Source organism: Chionomys nivalis, chromosome 24 (assembly GCF_950005125.1).
Source record: "Chionomys nivalis chromosome 24, mChiNiv1.1, whole genome shotgun sequence".
Taxonomy (NCBI): domain Eukaryota; kingdom Metazoa; phylum Chordata; class Mammalia; order Rodentia; family Cricetidae; genus Chionomys; species Chionomys nivalis.
In genome coordinates, this window is record NC_080109.1 from 15,024,975 (window position 1) to 15,045,098 (window position 20,124).

Genomic DNA, 20,124 nt, shown 5'->3' on the forward strand with positions numbered 1-20,124 from the left:
AAAAGATCCCTTTTCTTCTAGGATACATTCTCTTAAGTTAAGGATGTGGCTTTCAGTTTTCCTGCTCCCAGCTTCACTGGCAAGATTCATGCGGAGTGGAAGAAAATGGCATATCCATAATGGAGATAAATAGAGGAGGGCCGACCGTGTTCCAGTCCCTGAACAGATGGCTACTGAGCCAAGCCCACCCCACCCTCGAGGACTGTCTTTGTGGCAATAGAGTTCTCAGAATGGGGCTGTTCACACTGAGGTCTGTCCCTGGCAGCCAGAAGCTCCAGCCTCTGTAAGAAGTGTTGATGGATACATAGAGGAAAGTGCAGATAACTCAGTAACTTCATTAAGCTACAGGCTTTGTTCTTGAGGACAAGATGGGAGAACCACAGGAGAATGGGAAGAGCATGTCTGGGAGGCAAATGGAGTGCAGTGCATTTGGGGGGGGGGCATGAAATAATGTGGGATAGGAGAGACAAGAACGGGAAAATAGACTTGACTTAGATTCCAAGAGGATCTGGGATTTATCCCATAAGCCGGGAAGTCAGGGAAGCTTTTTGAAATGGATTATGATATGGTCTCTTAGAAAGATAATTAGCTACAAGGGTGGATTGTTGAGAAGAGGGAGGCAGGGAAAGCGTCCGAGTTCACTCCTGCAGTAACCCGGAAAGGGAAAATGAAGACCTATTGGGGCTGTGCGGAGTGGACCCGGCTGTGTGGAGGAGCCCTGCTAGGTCGCGATGTGGGGTAGCACTATGGCGTCTGACCAGCATGACTAGATCTTGGGCAGAGACATTGCTGAGCTGAAGGAGAGTTAAGTGTGAGCAGAAGGGTGTGAGAGAGTAGATTCTATTGGGCCTGACAGGTTGGTACCCATGGAACATCGATTATACTGGAAGAAGTGGTTTGCTTCTCAACAGGGGAGTCAGAGTGGAGTCAGAGTTGGTGGCCTGCAGTTAGAAGTCACTGTTAAGAGGGACGGGGCCAGCCAGAAGCAGCTGCACAGAAAATTCCCTTGCTAATCTTGTTTCCTGCAAGAGCCCTGGAGAGTCATTCTTAAAGAATGATTGATTCTTCAATTTTAGTTCAATATAGCAGGCACAAAGTATTAGCATTTTGTTGATAATAACAACAGTGCTATATGATCCATTCGGAGGGCTGTGTTAAAAGTTGGCAATGTATCTGTCCCCTTGTCTCAAATTTTTCTGTTAGCACCATACTATGACTTAGTCCTGGGGATGCCCTTCCCTTTGCTTCTTTCATTTTTATTTTCATCTTCACTGTGGCAGTTCTGCTTACGCGCCTTTCCCAAGCACAGGCATCGCTCAGAAAGCACTTGATAGTGCAGAGCCTGACACTCTACAGACCTTGCTCTGGGGCAGGCTCTAAACAATTCCTGTTTATATTCCTACTGGATCGACTCCGTGAAACACAGCCATACATTTCCCAGTTGCTTTTGGACTTGACCACAGTCAAACACTTCGTACTTCTCCCCTCCCCTTTCCTACTTTCGTTAGTGCATTTGTGGACATTTTTCATCAGTGTGTGAGCTTTTATCAAACAGTGTTAGCGGCTGCAGTCAGACCGACCAGACACAGCACAACTATCGCTTCCTTTAAAGACCTGGGTGTGAAAGGAAACAGACGCCTTAGGGGAAGATAATTCACTGACAGCAGGAGGCCCGGTCCTCACTGAGCTTTATCTGTTAGGAGTTTACAGTCTTAATGTTGCTTAATGTCCTTGGGCTTCAGTTTCTGCCTGCAGAAGCCTGCTTCTTGCAGGATTACTCTGATAACAAATAGCCCACATATGTGAAGTGCTTTGAATTTTTTGGAAAGCCTATGAAAGAATATACAGATGGTCTCCAGCTTAAAATTGTTTGACTTAGGATTTTCTTACTGATATGTAAAAGTTGTATCAATGCAACATCTGTTTTTCACTTTCAGTCCAATGTTCAGTAAATTAGTGAGATAGTCAACTTTTTAGTATAAAAAGGATTTGTATTAGATTTTTTTTCATTTTTCATGATAAGGTTAGGGTAAGCTATGATATTAAGTAGGTTAGCCATAATAAGTGCATTTTGACAGGATATTTTGAGTTTATAGTTTATCTGGGCATTGCCCCTTCATAAGTAGAGGAGTGTCTGTAGCAGTTTAGCCACAACTGACTGCAAGCTATCTTGCTTGCATTGTGAAACTGAAAGGCAGTAAAAGGTAGCTCACAGCTCACTGCTTGGCGCGTAGTAGGTGGAAGGCATTAAAAGGTAGCTCACAGCTCTGCGTGGCACACAGTAGGTGTTCCTCGCTTCTTCCTTTTCCTTCAAACCCCTCTTGCCTTCCTCCTTCACATCCTTGCCTAAGATGCCATTAGCTTTTCCTCATGTTCTTGTTTAGAATTTGTTATGAACGACCTTCAGTTTTCAGGAACAAGATCTCATTAAATACTCTGAGATAACTGTGCTTTGGGGCAATTAAAACTCGAGAACGCTGTCATGTCAGCATGCTTGGGGAATATTTATATCTTGTGATTCTAGAGAACAAACAAGCCAAGAGCTGAACTTGTAGTGAGAAAGGCCTAGAGCCTCGGGAAGGGACTAGTTAAGGAAATGTCTCTGGGCAGTTGTCCTGTCCCATCCGTGTGGGTGTCTCCCCCACCCCAATACACACACACACACACACACACACTTCCAACTCCTCTGGTAAAGGGCTGGGCTTGGCTTGGGCTATTCTGCTGGTTCAGTGCTAATGAAAGCTGGAGCCTGGGTCGGGCATGTGCTTCTTAAGATGATTTTGGCTTGTCTGAATTTTTAGGATTCCTGTATTCTCTCTCCCTTGGTATTATAGAGTAATTTGTGATTCTAATGTTGCCGCCCATTCTCTCAAGCTTTTAAAGCGTAGACACCTTGTCATTATTAAAGATGTCTGTAGTACTACCCCACCCCCAACAAGCTAATCAGCAGGGACTGGGCATGGGGAGTGATATGATGCAGCTGAACAAAAATGCCATTAAGAAATCCACCACGTTGTACAATCCATATTGACTTAAAATTAAATTAAAAATACCCACTGGGCAGGGTGGAGACTGTGATGTGTTCAGTTTCTATCTCCTGAGGCCCTCCCCCCCCTTTCTTTCTTTCCCCAGTTCCCAAGTGCAGTAGGAAATGTAAGCCAACCTCAAGCCTTACTCAGCTACAGCTGTTTCCCTCGAATGGATTAAGCCCTTACGGGTTAAGTTTTGTTTTCTCAGAAAAGGGAAATTAAATCCTCTTAGATAGAAAAGGGATTTTAAATTTTGTCACTTCTAGACAAGGAATGAAATACCTCCTTTAATATAAGAATAGGTAAGAATGTAGGGATTTGAGTCTGCAAGTCACTGGACACTTTTCTGTCCGTCCTTAGAGACAAATATGTGTGCAAGCAGATTATGAAGGGCTGACTGATCTGTTGCCAGCAGCAGAGACCTGGGCAGACTGAGGGGCCCTGCCAGAGGCCATGGCAGGCCAAGGCCACAGCGTGCTTAAACTGGGAAGCCCTGGACCACAGCTCTGCTCCTCATCCATCTTCTTCCCTTCTGCCCTCCCTGAGACTTTCCTAAAAGTTGAGGAAAATACCTTCAGTGAAGCTCTAGAACTTTCTGGCACCCCATTTCCGTATTTTCCAGAAATAATTCCACAGGCAAGCGGAGACCATGTCATTGCACCAACCCCTGTGGGGAAAAACAACAGTCACAGAAAATTGCTGTGCCAAGTGGGGCCAAAAGTGAGGGTGTGTTTAAACAGAACTCTGTCCTTCTAGAGGAAAGCTGGCCAGATAAATGAGTTAATACCAGCATTCGTCTTTCCATTACAGCTTAGGACTTACAAATTGTGCCTCATTCTTTTATAAACCAATTAAACATGTACTGTCTGTTCCTGGGAGTGAGCCATATAAGTGAACCTGAAAATATGGCTTATTCATGACTTTTTCATGGCCACAATTCATAGACCGAGAGAAAAGAGCTACTTGCAAAGAGCCGGGGCTTCACTTGTCCACCAGTGCCTGATGGCACCTGGCACTTAGCAGGAGCACAGCCTGGCACATGGCAGAAACAGCACCAGCTGTTGAGTTTGTGTTGTTTTTGATTCAGCGTTTGGAAAAAGTAATCTTTGGAAATGGCTCTGGCATATAAGCCTAGTTCTTGTCATCTCTCTATTACATTAATCAGGGACATTTGGGAAAGCATTTTCCTAGCCCCTCCCAATCATTGGTTATCATATTGTAAAGAATGTGGCTTATTGATATTTCTAATATCCAAATTTCTGGTGTTTGTATTGTCTCTATATCCCCACCCCAGGCTCTGCTTCCACACAAACAGTATCCCAGCCTGGGCACTGCTTCCACACTGTCCAGTTGTCCTGACTTGTTGCTTGTTGAATTCCTTCTGTCTTACCCGGTCCCGGGCACAGCACGACGTGTGGATATCTATATGCTTTGGAAAGGTTACCCAGTCTCCTCACCGATGCATATTTATGCTAGAGCAAGCATCCATGCAAATCGAATTTAGCCACTGACTCCTCTTTGTGTGTGCATTTTTAAACCCCTGCTGAGTGTATCCATGACAGTCAATTTACAACTCTGTGATTGCCGTCACCGTACCTGTAGACCAGCCCCGGCCCAGCTGATTCTGCCACAGTCTCTGAGATGCTTGGTTCTCGTCATCTCTGTGTTACATTAATTAGGAACCCTTGGGAAAGCATTTTCCTGACACCCCTCCCCCAATCATTGATCCTCATATTGTGAAGAATGATCAGATGTGATTTTACCTATTTTATGGTAGAGCTCCGGCAGCTGGACCTCCACCTTCTCTCTCTGGAAAAGATGGTACTCAGCTTGTTCACAGACGGGTGGGATCATGTTGAACTGTCGCGCGACAGAATAGGCCTCCTAGGGAACAGAAGAGATTGCAGCTGAGCTTCTGCTGGTGAGCACTGGAGCTTTATGTGATTCATTTCCACAGGGCTTGTGCAAAGCTCTGGTCATAAGCCTCACCAAGAGAGGTGCCCAGTGTGAGAAATCTTATTTTTTGGGAAGGTTAGACTGAGTAAAGTCTGGGGTGAATTAGTCAAAGCTTGAATTGTTTATTATAAAGATTTTATTTGAATATGGTTAGGTTCTTAAATAAAACTCAGATAAACACCCAGAAAGAAGTGGTCTCTAAGAGGCATGTTATGAGCAGAATAATTTCCAACAAGTTGATTGTAAGAAAGCTAGAAGACTCTATTCCCATATCTCATTAGTTTTGAAGTTCTCTCTGCCTTTTTGCCAGCAAAGAACATGCTAAAACATGATTCCTATTGGAGATCTGGCCCCTTGGGTTTGTTCTAAACTGCTGGGCTCCAGCCCTGCCAGCCGTCTGTCTAGTGGTGGAACAGATCCTAAAATTCCAGCGCCATGGCATTGTGTTAAAAGTCTCAGGAGAGATTGCAATTTAAACGTGGTTTCTAAACAATGGTGCAGTGCTCAGCAACTATTATAACCAGGCATCAACTCACCATGATCTCCATCGCGCTCCACCTTGAGGTGCCCCAGTACATTGCCATGCCTTGGTTGATGACGTGTGTCATGGCTCGAACGATTTCTGTAGAAACCCAAACAGTATCCCATGAACTCAACCTCCTGTACAGAGCTATGTGTTTCCCCCTTCTCCCTCTACAAGTTAGAAATTTGATGTGTTTATTTGATTAACAATTACTCTTACTCTGGTGACAACATACAGTCACCGTCAGTGGCTTGGAGGCTTGGCAGTACTTTTCGGTAAACAGACACGTCATTTTCAGTTTGCAACAATATTAAAACAGTATTAAAAATGTGATGACCATCACGGGTCTTCCTTTACTTGTGTTGCCCGATGGTTCTTGTTCTGAGAAATGAACAGAGTATCTTGTCCACAAAGTGAGAAGGGAGGGAAAGCGTTTGTTTTGACTGGAGAATGTACGGTCACAGAGGATGAACGGCCTGTCTCTTCTGTTTGGTGGATTTGCCGAGCTGTTCCTTATTCTCAATAGCCATTTAATAGAGATGACTCAATAAGTGTGTCTAGCAGAAAGATAAACATATAAAATGCCGAACAAACAGCCGAAGCCACAGGGACTCAGAGCCCACTTTGACACACCCTGGCCTTGACTGCTTTGAACTAAACTTTGTGCTAAGACACCCACGTCATCGATTTCACCAGGGCTTGCCAGTGGGCCCACCCAGCTTACACTTTAGCCTCTTTCAGTTCAGCATCACATTTCCTGATCAGGAAGATTAATCCTCTCCCCATGGGGTGGAGCTAAGCTAATCCTCTTGGCACCAGCCAGATGAGCTACAGACCTGGAGGAATGAAGATCCTCAAGTTCAAGCTGGCCAAGCCCTCAGACAACATTGGGTTTCTTTTGCTTCTACAAAGCCCGTCAACTACACTCTTAGGATGCCAGGTCCCTGGACATACTTAAAGGGTCAAGGTCTTAGACTTCTTTATGTCCCAAATAATACCCATAGATTAGACGTCCTTCAGAACAGAATCCTTGCGCAAGATAGAATTGGGATCGAGATATGCCTTTCTCTTCTCTTTTTCCTTTTCTTTTTTTTTTCCTGCCTCCTTTCATCTCTCTCTCCCACTCTTCTTTCCTGCTCTTTAGGAGTCACTGGACAGCCTTGACTGGCCTTGAATTCGCTGGTAGATCTACTGAGTTAGGGCTAGGAATTATGGGAATTATGTGAAGCATTAAAATGAGGACCTCTTGTGAAGTATGGAGAATGACATTTTTAGGGTGATGAACCAGCACGCAGAGGGCCCTGAAAGAAAGACAGAGCTCAATGGATTCCTGTGATGGAAGCAAAGCTAGGTAGCAGAACCCAGCAAGGAAGCATCGGAGTTTCAGATAAAGTTGGCAGAGGGCAAACCAACTGTATATCATTAAGAGTTGAGTGGACTCGGTGCCATTGTTAGGCAAGGGAATGAGAGAGATATCCTGTAGTCAGAGTCTGCATCTCAGAATGCCATCCTGCCTCTGCTGTGAAGGATCTGAAAGAGGAAGCCCTGGAGTACGGGACCCTGGGAAGATTCTGTGGCAAAGAGTGACCGACAGGGTTTGGTAATTAAGAGAGTAAGTGTGGCCCTTAGCGGGCAGGAAGGGATCAAGGCCTTCTCCCAGATACCCGACTGTTTACAGACAGGGGAGCCATGGGGGAAGACCAAGGCAAGGATGCCTTTCGGACGTGAGGAGCACGGGGACGCTGTGGGTGACACGGGAGGGCATGTTGAGCTGGTGAGTCTGAAGACACAAGATGATGATGGTCCCTGCTGGACACTGGTGTGTTAGGGAGCGCAGCTTACCAACTGCTTTTGTAGTGGTGGAAGAGAAAGAGGTTTTCACTGCCATCATAAGGTCACAGAGAGGACCCTGTGCAGTCAGCTGACTGGTCAGAAGCCCGCGGGGAGGGGCATTTTAGAGCCAAGAAGAACTGTGGAGTGGAACACGGGGAACAACCACATCAGAGGCTGCAGACAGTGTCTGCTGGATACACACACACACACACACACACACACACACACACAGAGTGACTGTAGACACGAGAGCCATTTCAGTTCCATTGTGAGGGCCCAAAACCAGGCTGGACAGATGGAAGGATGGAGGGCAGGCAGGTTCGGAGACAACCTGTACAGACTCGTTCAGCCGGTCTTCAAATGAATGAGGCAGAGACAACAGCAGTTCAGGGGATGCTCAGGGAGAGTTTTAGTTAAAGATGGGAAGGTGAGAATATCTGGCCGCCCCTGGGAATGACCTAGAATGAGACCCATTGTGAGACTGGGAAGGGAGGGGAGAACATTGGGGTGAGAGAGGAGAAAGAGAGCTTGGGAGTGGGGACACCCACTGAAAACAGGGACCCACTGGGTTTGTGGAGTCAGTGGGAGATGGGATCTCATTGACGATGTCTTCTCAGGGGACTGCGACATAGTGAAAAGGGTGGGGGGAAGAGGCAAGGCAGAGGCCCCCAGGCCTTTAGCTGCTGGCCACACCTTCTGCCTGTTATGTGTGGCTCTGAAGAGAGGGCAGGGAGGAATTGGGGAGGGAGGTATAGGGAGTTCTTGTCTGTGGAGGAGGCTCAGCAGCCAAAGCAAAACTTGTAGGAGAATCAAATAGGTAGTAGCTTAAATTTAAATTATTGAAGTAATTATTTATTGATTGCTATATTTACATATAAATAGAATTATATATTTTATTTATAGATTGGTCGATTGATTTATAAAGAAAAATCCCCTGAATTTTGCTAGCCAGCAGGAAATTATCTTATTGGTGGCTCAGGTGAATTTTTTACATGATGCTCACTTGTAAGGACACTAGAGGGCAGCATTGTCGAAAGAAAAAAATCCTGACACTAATACTGATTGCTTGTGAATTATGGAAACTCATTTATTTTTTAACATAATAGAGAAATTTAAGTGTAAGATTTTAAAATAAAAGTGGTTACATTTTTATGTATGTATTGTGGGGGTGCAGTTACATTCGTCAGCCATGGTAGTTTGTGAATGTCGTAGGTCAGAAATGGGTTCTCCTACTCCAACACCTGTGGATGGATCTTGCAGTAAGCGCCTTTGCCTGTTGAGGCATCTGGACGGTCCGCGGAACCGCACTGAAAGGCTTAGACTAGCAGAGCGTTGTCTCTTAGTGGGGAAAGGACACCAGAATGAGTATTTAGGGTGCTACATTCATGGGGCTCCAGGAAAGAACACCGCCGAATGTGATTAAGTCTGTTTCCCCGGGACTGCTCCTGGCTCTCTGTCCAGATGTTTTCAACAGCCTCAGTCCCTGCTGTTCCCAGCTCTGCCTGCACCCTAGAAACAACCTCACCTCCTACCCCATCCCTAGGGTGGATCTTTGAAAATTGTCCATGCAAAGACTCTAGTGTGGGTCTGTCGTGTTTATCGGGCTGAGGCCCTAGCACAAACATTTGAGAAACCTGGCCTGGTTGCTTCACTTGCTTGGACCTCTGGTCTCAAAGTGTAGCTCCCAGGCCACCGGCTACAGCAGCAGTCAGAAGCTTATCACACATGGACTGCAGATTGTAGTCACGTGGTACAGTCACTCTGACACCCGAAGTCTGGTTACCACTCGCTGTGTCCTTCCCAAGCCGTGTCAATGACCGCGTCCTCCATGCTTCCTTCTCTTCTGTGTCCAGCTAATAGAGCATTTCTTTTAAACTTTGCCTTGGTCCTTGTGCGAGCGGACAGTAATACGAACACCTGTGCGCACCCATACACATTGGCACGTACCGGACCATTGGAGAGTCTGATTAAAAATACCTGGTTCCAGGTTTTAGTTTCCATAATGGGACTTCGTGCACCTCCTCTCTCCTCCTCTCTCCCCGTCTCCCACTTTATCCCCCTTTCACTTTCTCTCTCCTTTCTGTCCCTGAGTCTCTTTACGTAGCTCAGCCTGGTCTAGAACTTGCTAGGTAGCCCAGGCTGCCTTCAAATTTGAAGTCCTGCTGCCTCAGTTTCTTGGGTGCTTGGATTAACAGATTCCATCTGTGATTATAGGGATGCCTAGCATGCATACATACATATATACATACATACATTCATGTATATATGCATTCACAATTGGTCACAAGGTTTTGTCAGGTCTTTCCAACCTTTCTCAGGTTGAAATTTTATTCTTCAACCGATGGTTCTCCATGGGGCTACCAGTTCAGTTTTGCTCTCTTGGTATCTTATTTCCACCTATAAAATTAAGAGGCATTAATCCACTGATGCCGTGGCATTCACTCATGGCTGGTGCAGGTCATGCACATAGATGCTTGTGACCCTGAAGCACCAACCCAAGCTACACAGCCTGTGTGTAGAATGCAGCCTCGGTTCCTTCTCAGAGAGACCCAGCTCTCACATTTTAATATGTTCTTTTTCCAATAATGCAGTTCATCTGTGTTTAACATGGGCATTTCATGCCAAAGGAACTGATACAAATATTTTGAGTAGAAAGTTTCAGGTGATAGATATTTTTAATTTCGAAATCAGAGTGCACATAAATCATGATAGCTTACACACCCGCCTCTGTCGCCTTCTACTAAATAAGAAATGGCCCCAATACCTTGAAAGCTGTGAGCAGATACTAAGATCGTACGGACAATGAAGCATGAGGACTAAGGACGTAAGTGTATAGAAATTAGCGGTTAGGTCACATGCAGTCACTCAAGTGATCTGGACATAGAGACAAAGAATCAAGCCAGAGTCTGTGCAGCAATGACTGCAGTTTCCTTTGACTGTGGCGAGGCAGTAGACCGGGAGTCCATTGGGTTTGGACATGACTTAATGCTGGGATACTATGCTTGCGAGGTGCTGAGAGAAAACCCAAACTTACTGTATTTAGGATGCATTTTTTTCTGTATTTCCCAAGCTTTACATAAACATGTATTAAATTTTTGTAATGGAAAAAGAAAAAAAGAAAACTTATCAGCCAGGAAAGGTACCCCTTCCAGCAAACATGGATTCTCTGGACTGTGATACTTTGAAGTGAGTCCTAGCTCTTGTCCACGTGATTCTGAGTTTCATCCCCACTCGGAAATATGAATCAGGTTATCGAAATACACACTTTCAGCTTTAATTTTAAAAAAGCATTTTATGCCCATGGGTGTTTTGCCTGCCTGTCTGGTGCTGGAGGAAGCTGGAAGAGGGCATTGTATCCCCTGACCCTGCAGTTACAGATGATTGAACCACCATGTGGGTGCTGGGAAGCAAACTCAGGTGCACTGGAAGGGCAGCAAGGGCTCTCCGTCCTGGAGACAGTAAAAATAACGGTACACTTAAAATATTGTATAAAATAAGCCAGCCCCCTCCAGCCCCCTCCAGCCTTTCAGCAGAAGCCCTAAGGCTTGAGGAGGAAAAGCAGTTGTTATTCAGCCTTGCTGAGTTTATTAATCTGTCGGGCACCAGGGTAAGAACTCAGGACCAGTTGTAGCCCTCCCACCCCTGGAAAAAGCACAGGTGTACAGAGGTTAGAGAGAATACACTGGGATCTGTGTTCTGTGGTACAGGTTAAATAGTCCTCATTCTGAATGTTTGAGAAAAGGAGTGTTTCAGATTGGAGAATGTTTTGGATTTTTGAATATTTTCATATATATAATCTTGGCATGGTATACAAGTATAAATGCAAAATCCATTTATGGCTCATATGTATGTCACATACAAAGATAAAGGTAATTTTATACTCTATATATTTATGTTACTTTTATAATATGTATAGTATATATTAATTTGTTATATTTAATAAATCAACAAATACCCTTATTTAACATAGTAATATATAATTAACAATAAATAAATATATTAAGTATTATTATATTTAATAAATATTTTAAATATTCATAAATAATATGTATTATAAATATATATTTAAAATAATATTTATTTTCAAGACAGGGTTTCTTTTTATAGCCTTGGCTTTTCTGAAGCTCCCACTGTAGACCAGGCTGGTCTCAAACTCAGACTGTCCTGCCTCTGTTCCCTGAGTGCTGGGATTAAAGGCGTGCCCCACCATGCCTGGCTTATTTTATACAATATTTTAAGTGTACCGTTATTTTTACTGCAACCTATCCCAGGAGGTCAGGTGTGGAATTTTCCATTCATGGTATCATGTCAATGCTGAAACAAGTTTGGATTTTGAAACATTTCTGATTTTAAATGTTTGGATTAGGGATATTTATTTAATCTTTTGAGACAGGGTTTCTCCGTGTAGTCCTGGCTGCTCTGGAACTTGCTCTGTAGACCAGGCTGGCCTCGAGCTCACAGAGATCTTCATGCCTCTGCCTCCAAAGTGCTGGGATGGGGTGTTAACCTGCTTCCCAGTAGCCCATCCATCCCCTGTACTTCAGTACTTTAAATCACCTAAATTCAAACTGAAGTCCTGGGACCTAAGAATCCCATTTGTGAAACTTGGGATAGGAAAAGCTTCCTGGAGAAAGAGGCTGCCTCGCTGTGACTTCTCTGGACAAGCACGGGCTGCCCCTGGAGGTCTGCTCACTTCTGGCATACCTCTCTGGAGATGGAGGCTCTGTGAAGCTGTGTGGGTTTTAATATTTCTTTCTTCATTAGACTCTTACTCTTTAATTGAAGCCAGAGAGTGACTTCCCATTTACCTGTAGGGAATGCTTAAGGAAAACAACAACAACAACAAAAAAGAAACCCCAAAAGATTCATTTGCTATTTCTTTTTTTTTTTTTAAAAAAAGAGGTTTATTTTTTATGCCTATGAGTGTCTTGTATGCATATATATGTATGTACTTCCTAAATGCCGCTACCCTGGAGAGCAGACGGGAGCATAGGGTCACCTGGAACTGGAGTTGTGCATTACTGTGCCGTATCTCCAATCCCTGGACATAGCTTTCTTATCTTTTAGTTCTCCTCTTGACTCATGGTTTCCATGAAATAATTTTATTATCACATCTGGTCCTTCCAACTTCTCTTTTAGACTCCTTGTCTGCTGATACTCTCGAAGATGTAATTATATAGGATATGGATAAAAAATTGCAACACAAGTTTCGACAGAAGTTGACATTTTTCCCAATAAAACCTGGTGATTTCAAGTTATTAGATTCTAATTTCCACATTTGCTTAATACTAAGCAGCAGTATCTAAAGAGACATGTCCTGTCCCAATAAGAGAGATAGTGTCCTTGATAAATATAGAATGCAAAGCAATTATTTAATAAGTCAAATGTTTTAGGATCAATGAACAATAGAACAAATTCCAATTAAAATAAAATTTGTTGGGGGCAAGGCAATGAATAAGTAAAATTAAAGAAACAAGCCTAAGCAAACTTAAACTCCCGGATTGTGAATTTTTTCTTGGTAAGTGGCGTATCTGTAAAGTCACACACTCTCTAATCTGTAGGATAAGGGAAGGTGTTTCTTGACGTATGCTAGGATATCCTTTGACAATGTAACTGAAGTCACCCTGTAATAAAGGAACTTCCATAGTTTAAACATGGATGTACTAGCTATGTTTTCTGTTGACTTGAGACAAGCTAGGATCATCTAGGAAGAGAGAACTTCAGCTGAGAAAATGCCTCCATCAGATGGGCCTGTAGATAGGTCTGTGTGGAATTCTCTTGATTAATGATTGATGTGGGAGGCTCCAGTCCACTGAGGATGGTGCCCTGGGCAAATGGTCCTGAGTTGTATAAGAAAACAAGATGAGCAAGCCAGTAAACAGTGTTCCTCCACAATCTCAGCTTCAGTTTCTGCTTCCAGGTTCCTGCCTTGCGCTCTTGCCCTGGCTTCCCTCAGTGATGAGCCAACTTCTTTCCTCCCCAGCTTGCTTTTGGTCATGATGCTAATCAGAGCAATAGAACACAAACTAGGGCGGCAAGCTTTCCCCTGATCTGGGGTGTCCTCCTATCATAAAGGAAAATACTAAAACATGAAAAGATATTTTTGCCTTCTACTAAAATTTTTAGGTTTTATGCTTGTCATGTTTCTGACCTGTAAGTTATTTTAGTGTATGATGGTACAACATAAGGACCTAGTTTCATCTGTTTCTTCTTACCACAGAAAATAGCCATTTTTCCCTGACTTTGTATTGGAATTTTTTTTGTCTAACTTGAAGCAAGGTAGGGTTATCTGGGAAGAGGGAACTTCAACTGAGAAAATGCCTCCATCAGATTGGCTTGTAGGTAAGTCTGTGGTGCATTTTCTTGAGTACTGATCGATGTGGGAAGACCCAGCCCACGTTCAGTTATTGAGTGATGGATGTCTAGCCATTTCACATTGTGATAGCGAGTTATCATCGACAAATGTGTTGTAGCTCTCCTGGGATATATGCAAGGCCTGGTCCTTGCTCCTTGTTTTTTATCTATCTATCTATCTATCTATCTATCTATCTATCTATCTATCTATCTATCTATCTATCTATCTATCTTCTAGGCCACATTGCTATGGGTAAAGTTTCCTTCTCACTAATGCCTGTTTCTGGCATCTCCATGGGTTGAGTATCCCTCACGGAATGTTGCATTCCACTGTTTCAAATTGCCAAGTTTTTGAATTTGGGCACTTGGATCCAGCATTCAGAAAGTGTTGGGTTTTGGAGCACTCTGGATTTCAGATGTCCATGTAAGGGGACATCCTCTGTCAGGGGACATCCTCTGTCAGTTCCTCTGTATTCCTGTTAGTTCACCCCAGCCAGGAGGAGTTACCGAGGTTTGATAGCGATAGCGAGTGCTGAGACCCAGCAGCCACTTCCTCGCTTTTCTCATTGCCGTGTCCAAACATCTGACAAGAAACGACACAAGGTAGGAGTAGCTTATTCCACTCACGGTCTGAGGGGACAGTCCTCATCACATGGAAGGCATGGGGTTGGGAGCAGCTCCTGGTTGTGGTAGCAAGAGTTGGCCTGTATCTAGGCAGATCAGGAAGCAGTGAGGGGAGAGGAACTTCAAGCCTGCCTCCCAGAGACCCAGCTCCTGTAGGTCAGCCCCAACTCAAGAGGTTCCATAACTTTCCACAGGACTGCCATCAGCTGGGGACCAAGGTCCAAACTCACCAGCCTGTGGGAGACTTTACATCTAAAACATAACATCAAGGCCTTCTCTTCCACTTCCTCATCTTCAGGAGTCTTTTAGGCTCTTTTGGGCCTTTAATTTTCTTATGAATGCTTAATTGGCTTACCATATTAATTTTCAGAAGGCAGATTTGGCTGGCATAGATCTATTTTAGCAGAATGGACAAGTTTAAGACCCTAAGCTTTTCTGTTCATAGTTTTGGTCTGGTTCCCCACTCAGTCTCCCATACATGATATCATCTTATAAACATTACAAATTTAAAGTATGCAAAGCTTAATACAATTCTCTATATAGTTCCTGCACATTAAAACTAAACCTACCCACTTAATGGATTTTTTTCTTGCCTTAAGGCTCTTTGATTCTATCCCTTCCTTTTCATTGTCTTCTTTTCCCTTCTGTCAGCTGCTCAGCCCTTTCCCAAATAAATCCACTGGGTCCTCTACTCTTTCAGGCTCATTTCCTCATCTTTATCTATGTAGAAAGTTAGAAGCTGATAGAAGAAACCAGCACTGGGATGGGTGTAGAAGTTTACCAGGGAGGCTCATGGGTTAAAATTCATTTTTCTAACCCCAGCATTCTTTGAGAATGGGTCTGTTAGAGAAGTGCTTGCTGCAGGGCGTGTTCCTGGAGGGAAGGCTGTCTAATTTCTCCTGGGGCCTCAGATACAGTGGTTCATGCTAGTATATTTGTACATGCGCCATGAAGTCCCTATCATAAAACGTGGGCAAGATAATTTTTTACCTAGAAAATTCTCAAAGCCAGATGTGTCCCTAGATGTGAGCGGCAAATCGTTGCTGTGGAGGAGGAGACTCATCAGCAGAGGTGCTTGCAAGTTAGAGGAGAATTCCAGGGATGTAGCTTTCATGAGTTGAGCTGTCACTTACGATGGGATGTACTGTCTATGCTACAGCTATTTTTGAATCACCGATGCTCCTATGCGTAATCCACTACCCACGTTCCTGTTACTAATCCAATAAACTCATTGGCTCACCAAGCTAGACTTGAGTGGAGTCATTTTTTTTTGTTCTGCCATCAGTGACTTATCTTGGGGGGAATAGATGCCTCTTTACATTTCCCCAGGGACAGGCAGGTGGTATAGCCACAATCTCATTTTGTGTTTGAAGAAATCAAGGCATGGAAGGATGAAGGCTCATTTGTGCTAGTTTTGAATTTTCCCCTTAACTTCATGCCCAAAGAAATGAAACAACACATCTTTTATTCCTTTCACTCACATTTGTGTTTCATGCCCAAGAGAGAATATTTATTGTATTCTTTGAAACATAGAGAGTGGCAATACTGTCTGAGTTGACTGAAGAAACAAGCCTTTGGGCATGTCAAAAGGAAATGTAGTGGGCAAAATAATTGCTGAAGAGTCATTTTCCAAACATTCATTGAGCTGCTAAAAAATAAATTTACCCAGCTCTGCCAGTCCTCCATGGCACCTACTGTACCCGCACCCATTACCAATGGGACAGCTATTTCTCTGATTGGGAGCACCCGTCATTTCGTGACAGCTACTGACTCAAGGCTTTTATTTCCGGTGTTTTAAGTTGTCTGAACGTCATTCTCATTGGTCAGACAGACGGATGCAGAATCTTGATACATAGCTTCCTCTTCTATTATCCTGTCTGGAGCCTTTTATCCTACAGCTGTCTGTATCCGCTGCTGGGGACAGGCACGCTGTCTTGTGGATGAAAGAATAAGGCAAGCAACGTGGCAGAGATTGATCAGGGCAGAAAAGATATCCACCCTAATGAAATTTTCTACCAGCAAATCCAGTTTAATGATCCAAAGGAAGCCGTCTTTATTGCCCTTTTAATAGTCTGCGCTCTGTCTCTTTGGTACTGTCATGGGAGATGTCTGCAAGTGAAGCTATCTTCATCTTAATGACATTAAAACCTTCTCCTCTTACATCCCAGGCAGCTCCTGGCAGCCCTTAATCCATTTTGGCTCTCTCCTGCTCGTCTACATCTGCCAGGTATCTGGTAACCAAAAGGCGGCTTTTAAACTGGATGCATCAGAGTAAAATAACTTTCTCAGGCTTTTGTTAGCTAAACTACCTGGTCAAGAGGAGCGACTAACCTTGCAATACTCTTACCGGCTGCGTCTATAAAACTACGAGGCTGCCCCGGGTGGGGGCTGGGCAACTCGCACTGCAGAGCTGTTAGGAGACTGGCCTGTTGTTTATAGTTTGTGCACGAAATGAGCAAAGACTTGGGCATCGGTGGCCTTGGTCCTTGAGGCAGACAGAGGCGGGGCTTTTGGAAAGTGATTTGGCCACAAGTGCTTTGCCTCTATCAACAGATTAATTCAATTATGGATGCAGGTATTCTGTGATGAAAAAGATGCGACAAACACACCTGGCCTGGGTGGGCCTGTCCTTAAATGTCCTGTACTTTATTCCTTGTCCCTATTTCGCCACTCTGCATAATGTCTGCTTACGCTTAATCTTTCTTTGGGGCTTCCCTTCCTATTTGTGAGGTTCTTCCCCACCCTTCACTCAAAAATGCCAGTTCACCTATTTTATCTCATAGAATCCTCTGTTAAGGATGGGTTTAGGGAGTATTTTCAGGGATGCCTCAGGGCTTCCTCTCTGAAAAGGGCCATACACACAGCTCTATTAGACAGCTTTGGCTTTATGACAAAATGTAGGCAAGCTCTCTATTGCATACCATAATAAAGATTTAAGGTGGTAGTATTTCCTTCATAAATCTTTGAGTAAGATTGACACAGAGGAAAAGTGTCTCGTGTTTATCCTGGCTTGTTCTGCTCCCCTGACCTTGCGCTCACCTGTGACACACACAAACATTCCTTGCCCTTCAGGGGAAAGGTGTGCCTGCTCTTGAGGCAGAGCCACAGGAATGTGTCAGGGACAGAGAAGGTGTGATATACTGTCCCTCAAAGGAAATTGTTCTAATCAGGTACAGGAAGTGGTTTGACAGAGTTTTTTTATGTTCTGAATGTTTGCCTATTTTCATTCTAGATTATGAAGCCACTTTGCGATAATGTTAAAGATCCTCTGTCACACCTAGGGTGTTAAAAATAGTAGTTCACACTTACATAGCACTAGCGCTGTTCCTGGCAATGTTCTAAACACTTTGCATTTATTAAAGAATCGATTCCTCAGGACAGTTTTATCAAATAGGCGGTTATTGTTGTTTTCTACAGGAGGGAACTGGGGCCCAAGGAAAATGAGTAAATTGTTAAAAAAGAAGCATGGGGAAAAGATGTTTTGGGGACTCCTGGAGTAGGTGGGAGAGGGGAGTTTTGTGTGCACAAAACTGTCAAAGAATAAATAAAAGAGATACTGCATTAAACAAACAAACAAACAAACAAATCAACCAAAACCAAGCACTTTTCCCTGGGACAGTAGTAAATCAGCCAGTCCCTTCCCAACCAAGGTTCTGGGGTGTACAATGTAAGCTTCTTGGAGAAGAAAAAGTTGCTAGGGCACCCTACCTGCATGGTGTTGCCTAGGGAAGTGTCATATGCAAACATCATCTCCCTCTGGTCACTGGCAGCTTTGTGAGCATTTCTTTCCTCCTCACTTGCTCGCTTTCTCTCCTCCATAGCATGTCCCTCTGCTAGGTGTCTACTTATTGAACTTTTTACCGTCATACTGTTTGTTTCTTACCTCCTCTCCTAGATTTCATTTGTCACAGGGTGAGGCTTTCTTCTCTTTATAATGCCTGTGCATGCCATGGTGTGTAGTTGGCATGCAGTCAACAGTAGTTGAGAGAGCCATCTTTGGACATGGGTCCTGTACTCTCCAGCGATTCTTGATTGGGTTACCCTGAGTTTCATATGGTGACATTTTAAATATATCCTTTCGGTGTTTCGAGAAAAGATCTTGACAGTTTAATCTTTCTGGGAAAGAGTGGGGAAATGGGAGGAAGAAACAGAATTGCATCCTTCTTTTCTTAAGATTATCTTTGTTTTAATATTTCCAACTTCCCGTCTGTTTTGTTTTATGTGAATTCTTGTCATAGGAATTTTCTTTGTCTCATTTTATAAAAAATACTCATTTCTAGTGGGACATTGGGTTTGTTCTATAACATTGCTTTCAGTTTCAAAGCCAATGATGGGATATGCTCCATTTCTCCCAATAAATGACAATGTTGGTGATACTTTCTTTCTCCCCCAACTGCTCTGCACAAGTCCTCCTGTCTGCTGGTCCTTAAAACTCACAACCTGGTCTTCTTGTATACGTCAGGTATGCCTTATATTTGAATTTTGAAAGTTAAATTCAAGACAGTATTCTTGTTTAGCTTTCGTTATTTTTGTATGGTTGGGTCAGCTGAAGGCAGTCAGCTTCACGGATCTCCTTTCTGAAGCTAGAACCTAGTGTGGAGATGTGGTGGACACGATGGGTGTGTTTCAGATTAAGAGTCTGAGGTTTCGGGGCATGCTTTCTAGGCCCTGAACACTGGCAGTATTTACAGTGGAGTGGCACACCTACGTGTCTCCTCAGGAGGGTTTGTGGGGTGTAACGATAGGTATGAGTGATGCCTCCCTGTAGTGTTATAAACACTGCGAACGTGGCCAAATACCCCCTTCTGTAGTCTGTGGAAGTTTAAATGTGAAGCCACAGCACTTTCCTGCACTCTGGTTATCTGGGATCACCAGATATGGAATTTTGTTATGAAGTAAACATGTTTTCTAGAAGTAATAGAAAGTCATTTTTTTTGCATGTGGAATTGAAGTCAGATAGTTTTAAAATTATGTATTAAAATATATAAAATATACGGTGTGAACATGACTGGTAATGTAATCATTTGGTCTCACTTTTTGCATTACCTTTTGGTCTTTATTCCCTTGGCTCCAATGAAATTCCACACTTGTCCTGGAACTTTTTTGCTTGCCCTTAAGCATTTTGCAGATAACTTTAAGCACCAAATATATCCTTCATAGGTTTAATTAACAGTCTAAGTTAGAATTCTTCTCCCTCTCCCTATCTGGAGCCTGTATAGCCTAGGATGTGAGAGTAGCTTGGAGTATGGTGGGTTTCCCTATTTTCCTATTCTCTGTACCCCTCCCTATCCTTGGCCCTGATTCTATACACCCTCTAAGAGGCCTCACACCTTCACCTGAGCACCCTGTCACCCCCAAGAGGGCAGCACTTAGCTACCTGTGCTATCAAGGCAGATGGTCAGCCCCACAGTCCACTTCTAGATTTTTCCAGACAAAAGCCAGGTCCCAGGTCACTGCGCTCCTCGGCCGTAAAAGTTACATTGAAAACTCAAAGACCCTGAAACTTCCCACCTCAACTAGGGTTGTGGTGAAGGACCAATCCCCCCTCCACCTCAGCTGGGGCTGATGGAGCTCACAGAACAGGCTTCCTCAGAGTTAACTTTCTCCACTGGATCCCTTCTCCTGCCTGCTCTCATGGGCTTCATATTCTTATGCTGGAGTAACCTCCAGATTCATGAAGCCGAGTGGAGAGTGGGTAAAAGGAGAGCTCCTATTATAGAAGAATTTCGGTCGTTAGTGGCATCAGGATGCCACCATCGCTCAGCTGGTGCCAGCAGTAAGACTGGGTCTCAGCCCTTCACAGGA

General features: G+C 43.8%; 1 protein-coding gene across 2 annotated transcripts in view; it reads right to left on the reverse strand.

Annotated features, from left to right (window-relative positions):
* Positions 1 to 20,124, reverse strand: part of Kcnab1 (potassium voltage-gated channel subfamily A regulatory beta subunit 1) — a 332,096-nt gene that overhangs the window by 16,904 nt on the left and 295,068 nt on the right. For both annotated transcript variants that reach the window (XM_057757376.1, XM_057757377.1), the window contains exons 9-11: positions 5,522 to 5,607; positions 4,793 to 4,913; positions 3,602 to 3,696 (exon numbers count right to left, since the gene is read on the reverse strand). In XM_057757376.1, coding sequence (XP_057613359.1) covers positions 3,602 to 3,696; positions 4,793 to 4,913; positions 5,522 to 5,607 — 302 coding nt within the window. The remainder of the gene's footprint in view (positions 1 to 3,601; positions 3,697 to 4,792; positions 4,914 to 5,521; positions 5,608 to 20,124) is intronic.